This window comes from Microtus pennsylvanicus, chromosome 3 (assembly GCF_037038515.1).
Source record: "Microtus pennsylvanicus isolate mMicPen1 chromosome 3, mMicPen1.hap1, whole genome shotgun sequence".
Taxonomy (NCBI): Eukaryota; Metazoa; Chordata; class Mammalia; order Rodentia; family Cricetidae; genus Microtus; species Microtus pennsylvanicus.
In genome coordinates, this window is record NC_134581.1 from 53546925 (window position 1) to 53554107 (window position 7183).

Genomic DNA, 7183 nt, shown 5'->3' on the forward strand with positions numbered 1-7183 from the left:
AAAATCCAGTTTGTTGTAACTGCTGTGAACTATCCAATTGTGAAGTTATACTGCACTAGCCACCGTTTCTCTTTCTTCTAGACAGTTTCTGGGACTTGCTCTTTAGATCAGACTGGCCTTGAACTCACAGAGATCCGCTGGCCTCTGCCAATATCTTGGTAGGTGCTTTTCCACGAGCAACATTGTGGGTTGAATCATATGACATTATCAAAAGAGAAACCACTTGAATAGTTTTACACAAACCTTGTTTATATGGCAACTTAATTTTTTTAGCATCTGACGGCACAATTGTTTTTATTTGCTTTTACCTAAAACTTAAGAAGTTAGATATTATTTTCACATGTCCTTTAATCTTTTGAAATTTCTCCAAATTTTTCACATAGTCTACTTACTCAGACCAGGAAAAACTAAAGTATTTAAGAACTGACCAGGTATGAAGTTACATGCCTTTAATCCTAGCACTCAGGTAGGTGGAGACAGGCAAATCTTTTTGAATTTGAGGCCTGCCTGGTCTACTTAGTGAGTTCCAAGACAGGACTACATAGGGAAACTCTGTCACAACAACAAAAAAATTATGAATATGCGCACAGGATAGGGAGTAAGTAGGTAATGGAGTCTAAAATTCTAATTGGCAAAGCTATTTAGAAGCCTACCTTTCATATGAAAAAAGAGAAACGGTGGCTAGTGCAATATAACATCACAACTTGGTAGTTGACAGCAGTTACAACAAACTGGATTTTATAAACTTGACCAGATTACAGTAACTGTCCTGAGTTTTGAGGAAGGTAGAAAACATGTACTATATTTGTATAATGCAATAGAAAGCAATAGTACGTATCACATAAGGAAATTATGTACTACATACGTAAAGTGTCAAGGAAATGAGAGGATAACATAACAAACCATAGCAAACCCTTTACTAGCCAGTTTCTTCCCATTCTGTTGGGCTGTAACCTGTGTGATTTTGCCACTCACAGGCCAAGTTGTTCCTTTACTCTTTAAGCTAGGCTGACTTTCCTGCTCCTGACCTGTCAAATGTGGTAGAAGGGACGGTCCAGCTTGCCTTCACTGCCTGAGACCCACTGCTGGCTTACTGAAGAACCACGTTGTCTTAGACACCAGCTAGCACTAGTTGAGAGGCATGACTAAAGCCATGCTGGACCCAACTCAGCTTCACTGCCAGTTAAAGCTGTGTAAGTGAAACTAGATGAGACCAGCAAAGGAAGCAGCCAGCTTACATAACCATGAGAAAAACAGATCATCACTTAAGCCATTAAACTTGGGGGTGGCTTGTTTTACAGCAAGTAGTCAACACAACCGTGCTTTGATTGGCCAAGAAATGGGGATATTTGGAGGAAAGTACAACTTTATAATACTCATGCTAAAAAAATATTCTAAAAACTGGCCAGTCCTCCAAAATCACATTTTGTGGGATACAACTTTAACAGTTTAGTAAACCAAGTCACACCAAAATATAAACTGGGCCTGGAAATACAGCCCAGTGATAGACGTAACATGCCTAACATGTGCAAGGGCCTGAAATAATACAGATACAAAATAATTACAGATTTTCATTAGAAAATTTGACTGCAAACCAAGAACAATGTATTGCTCAAAATACAAAATGAGCCGGGCGGTGGTGGCACACGCCTTTAATCCCAGCACTCGGGAGGCAGAGGCAGGCAGATCTCCGAGTTCGAGGCCAGCCTGGTCTTTAAGACCTAGTTCCAGGACAGGCTCCAAAACTACAGAGAAACTACAGCCATCCTCCTACACACTGATTGTTCTAAGCATACAACATGAGGTGAGAGCCATGAAAACAGAACATGGATGGACAGGGCTGAGGGTCTGCTGAGCGCTGGGTCTGGGCAGTAGTGGCAGCTCCAATTTCTGTTGCTACAGACCAATTAGCACACAAGAACTACATTCCTAAGCAATTATTTAAAAGGTAGGTTTCTAAACTAAATCTACAGGGCTATTTTTCCCCTTTCTAGAAGTACTGGGGATTCAACGAGGGCCTCGTGTGTCCTGGGCAAGTGCTCTACCACTGAGCTACAGCCCCAGCCCCAATTCTTTGCTTTCTAAGGTGAGGTTTTGGTACAGAGCCAAATGGAAAAGAAATTGGGAGAATTTCCTATTCTGACAATACCTTTGAAATAAATGTCAAAGCCTGGAATAACAGCAATACCATGGCTTGACAGAACGCTTTGCCTACACGTGTGAAAATGGAGCTATTAATATCCTAAAAAGATATATTTAACAGCACTCGATGCAATTTAGAATGGTCTGAAAGTCAAATATTTAGGTTCGAAACGGGACACAAACTAGTCAAAATACTATTTAAAATGTTTAAACCAAGATCAACACACACAGTACAACTGAAATGTATAGCATACTCGCATGTACAATAAAAGAAAAAAGCAGGGGGTGAACTTGTCTATAATTAAAACTTTATTGAAAAACTGACACCAAAATAGGAGATCACTGCTGTATACTTTATAAAATCAAACACAGTTACATTGTCTTGGTAGAGTCACTAAACTTGATAAGGCTTTCTGTGAAAAACGCAAACTCAGGAACTTGTATAGATGTTTAGTGTTGCTTTCTTCTAAATGAACAGCCTGCAAAGGAATCAAGAAAGTGTATTAAACATCTTACTCTATCTTTGGTGTGATTTTAGTAGTAAAAAGTGCTTTTTAAGTTAAAAAAAAAAAGCTTTAGGAATCAGATTAAAGAAAGGAACATTAGATTTTAGGCAGAAAACTGAAGTTTCTGAGTATTATTAATATAAATCAATATATAATTTTGCTATAATAAATGTTGTACAAGTTATTCAAATTATGTCATGGACTCTATCTGAGACCATAAACCCCACCCCAACAGTTCACACTGTTTTGAAGATCTCTTATCTTTCTCCTCAGTCCTTTCCTCTACTCAAACACTCTCCCACAAAGTTAGCTCTGGTTAGAGTTCTTCTCCCAGGTCACAAATTTGCCAGATGCACTTTGACTTCATCTGTTAGCATACGCATACAAACTCCCATGATCATGGCATGAAATAAGTTTCAGCAACCTGAAAGTGCTTATAATAACAGTAGGCAATGTGTTTGTTTGTTTCGATTTTTTGAGGCAGGATTATCTCTACTTAGTCCCGGTTGCCCTGGAACTGCCCTGGATCAGGCTGAACTCATGAAGGCCGCCTGCCTCTGCCTCTTAATTGCTAGGATTAAAGGCGTGCGCCACCTCATCCCATTCTTACACACCTTACTTTGGACTCTGAACTCACACAGTCACACCAAATAGATCTTGGATTTACTGCTAGGGCATTTGTAACTCTTCCAGTGAAAATATGGAATTCACAGTTTCCCAAAATATCACAAGCAAAATTCAAGGAATTATAAACCTGAATATATTATTATGAAAAAATATATACACAATTATTTTTATTTATTGTATTAAAGTGAAGTTAAAAAGTAAATTAGATTTTTAAATTTAGTATTAAATAGATGTCCATAAAAATAAAAAAGGGACAGTTTAATTGATACATCTGAGATATTTGTTCCTTACTTGGCAATGGCAAAAACAAAAAAAAAACTCTTTTATGCACCAACTGTATGAGAAATAAAATGTTTTAAAATCTCATTCTGACTTTTTAATTTATTAATTTTTTTAATTTATTCCAAGTTAATTACACAAGGAGAATAAGAATGTAAGACTAAATATTCTAAAGTTAGAAAAACAACTGTAGTATCAAAGGCACAAGCAGCTTACCTATCTGAACTGAGGACTCTTTAAAGAGCCCACAATAAACCTTCTAAATTTTATTACTAGGTTAGAAAATGCCAAAGGCTATACCTTCTGTGAGCCTGGCTTTTCCTCCTGTGGGCTGGCACAGCACTGTTGAACAACCTACACAAAGAACCACTGTCTGAGCATGGCTGAAAACTGTAGTAATCTTGTAGCAGCCTAAAAACAAACAAAAGGGAACAATACATTAAAAGTTTGCAAAGCAGATGAAAACAGAGTTCTGTCTCATCACGTAAATACATGCTGCTTATACAATGAGATGCTTTTACACATTTCCTGTGAACCCTGGTCCCTGCTATGACAGCAGGTCACACATGGAACAAAGTATTTTTGAAGTCACTTAAGTTTTTTTTAAGGTGAACTTTTATTAAACTTAGTATTTCTGAAACATTAACATTTCAGAATGCAACAGACTTTGCGTCATCTTTTTCAGGTTGGTGTTTTACACATAGAGACTGTCTCCAGTTTCATTGTCACGTTCTAAGTACTAAACAGCCACATATGGATGGATAATGGAAACCTCAGACAGCACAATTCGAGACTGGAGAATCAACATACTTTCACTGTACAGTGAAAAAAGAAAATCCATCACCTTAATGAACAGCTGGAAGACTTGAATCTAACCTGGCTTCACCGGGCTCCCATATGTTCCTACTAAACCTTGATTATGTTTATTTAAAATGTCCCTGTGACAATTCCGTGATCTCGATTCTATTCAACTGTAGATCCTCAGAAGCTTCCTTCCAGACAAGAAAATTTGAAAATTTACCTGGGCATTTCACATCCATGAAGTAAGAATTTGGGCTCTGAACCAGCCGTTTCTTCTTATGTTTCTTCTTTTCGTCTTCCAAGGAAGGGTGTAAAAGGTCTCTAGCCAGCTGAGTAAAGAAGCATATTGTTATTGCTGGAGTCAAAGCACACTGGGGGAGGATTTAACCACAGGACGAACGCAAAGCAAGAGCAACAGGCATCCTCCGCAGAGGGACCACTTCCACCCATACTTTGCGTTCGCTGAGTCCTTGTCTTAGGACTTTACGGCGGTGGAGGCGCTTATGATAGAGAACCCCTTCTTCGTTCGGTTGGAAAGCCAGCAAAGCTAAGTAAGAACAAGACTCTGGCTCAGGCCCCGGGGAGGAAGCAGCGCAGCCGATCAGAGCAAGGCCAGGATGACCTCAGCCCCGGGGCTCTACACCCGATCGCCAGCACCGGGCTGCCTCGTGGCCGCCCGGGGTGGAACGACCGTTGTCAGAGCTTCGAGGGCCGTTAGCGAGCAGAAGAGATGCCCCCCCACCCCCCGCCTTTGGCTGGAAGCGACTCCCCATCCGCGGCCCGCTCGCTCGCGCTCCGGCTAAGCAGGGCCAGCCACGCCACGCCACGCCACGCCGCCCGGGCAAGTCGGGACAAGCCCGCCGCGCCCCAGCCCGCACCGCCAGCCGCGTGGATGGCCAGGAGACGCCGCGGGCTGAGCCGCCTGCTAAGGCGCCAGATGGACAGAAAGCCCGAAAGAAAGTAAGCCCGAACCCAAAGTCAAACACTTACAGGCATGGTGACGGCTCGGCCAGCACCGACGCTCCAGATCTCCGAGGTAATGTGCTTGCTGGCGAGTGCTCAGCTACAACTTCCGGGGATAGAGGCGGCGGGGCGGAGTGGAGGGGAATGCGGGCGGGGCGGCCTCTCTAGGCTCCCGTCTCGGTGGTGCGGCTCCGGCCCCGAATGGGGGTCCAGGTCTATTGAGGGTCTAAAGGGCTCCTGCGTTAAGCACCGCCCTGGACGCGGGCCAGGCTGGGGAGGCCACGAGGCCACAAGGCTATTGGGTCGTGGACGTTAGTCATTAGAGGGAACCCAGACCTGAGGCGGCTCCCAGCCTGGCCTCCCTCTGTTCATTATGCGGGGCAGGAGGTGTACATGGGGTCAGGCACAGGAAACAACAATATTCTCTGTTCTTTTTTTTTTTTTTTGATTCGACTCGCAACTGCCTCAAATTCCAATTCCAGGGGAATACGCGGTTCTTTTCTGGTCTCTGATGGCACTGCATGTATATGTGTGTGTGTACGCGCGCATGTATGCGCACGTACACACACAGAGTCACACAAAATTAAATTTAAAAATATGATACTGAGGTTGGGGATGTAGCTCAGTTAATAGAATGCTTGTCTTGCATGCATGAGCACCTACACCACGAAACAGATGAATTATTATTAACTGTTAAGATTCCACTGACGGATTACGCAACAGGCTCATAGCCTTGTGCATGCTCCTTCTAAGGAATGAACCTTGAAGTTTTGCACAGGGTAGGCTTGATCTCAGCTTTGCTCTGCTCTGAAATAGTTTTTAAAGGAAACCCATTTGCTGCTGTGTTTGGTGCACTAAGAGACTGTGCCCTCTGGAGATTATGCTTATTTCCTAGAGTCCATGGTTGTTATAATTCTCCTGGCCTGGGCTATCATCTGGTTAGCTGCCCCTTTAAGAGACAAGCCCCATCCACTCCCAGTCTCCCACTTCCCAACTAAGCAAGCTGATCTCATGTCTCCTCTCCTTCTCTTTCCCTTTCCATCCTTCTTCTGAAGAAGCAGCCTCTTCTCTCTTTCCCCCTCCTCTTTCCTCTCTTTCTCTGTCCATTTCTCTTTCCCTTTCTCTTTTCCCTCCATGACCCCCTTACCCTTATACCCTTCCCAATACCCACTAAATAAACTCTATACCCAAACTTTCTCTACATGGTGTATCTGTCTGTCTCCCACACGCTGTGGTCCCGCACATCAGCAGGGGAAACAGCCAGGGTCATGCTGCCATAAATCATAACAATGGTGAGGAAGACAAATTTGATATCGTGAACCTGTGTGATGCAAAACAAAGAAACCCGCCAGAGAGCTGAGGAGATGACAGTCTGTAAAGGACTTGCCTCATAAGAAGAGGGCCTGGATCCTGGCACAGAGGTGGCGGGTCCATGGGGCTCAATGACCAGTCAGTCTAGCCTTAGGAGTTCCAACCCACTAAGAGGACTTGTCTCCACAAAACACAATAGATGGCACCTGAGAAAGAAACTTGAGAGAAAGAAACTTGAGGTTGATATCTGGCTTACACACACACACACACACACACACACACACACACACACACACAGATTATAAGCTTCATCCTAAGACTGCCCTACCAATATCTCTCTTTTTTAAATGATTTTCTATTTCTTTTTTTTTCGTTTTTAAAGATTTTATTTATTTATTATGTATACAGTATGTATTCTGTCTGCATGTATGCCTGCAGGCCAGAAGAGGGCACCAGATCCCATTACAGATGGTTGTGAGCCACCATGTGGTTGCTGGGAATTGAACTCAGGACCTTTGGAAGAGCAGGCAGTGCTCTTAACAACTGAGCCATCT

At 42.9% G+C, this 7183-nt stretch overlaps 1 protein-coding gene across 1 annotated transcript; it reads right to left on the bottom strand.

The window, feature by feature from the left end:
• Positions 1-2428: 2428 nt before the first annotated feature.
• On the bottom strand, positions 2429-5451 carry Rps27l (ribosomal protein S27 like). The gene is made up of 4 exons (XM_075965400.1): positions 5346-5451; positions 4576-4684; positions 3855-3965; positions 2429-2621 (listed from the first exon to the last, which is right to left on the bottom strand). Exons 1-4 carry the CDS (start codon positions 5349-5351, stop codon positions 2593-2595), a joined length of 255 nt encoding a protein of 84 aa, XP_075821515.1. The 5' UTR covers positions 5352-5451; the 3' UTR covers positions 2429-2592.
• Between the last annotated feature and the right edge of the window lie 1732 nt (positions 5452-7183).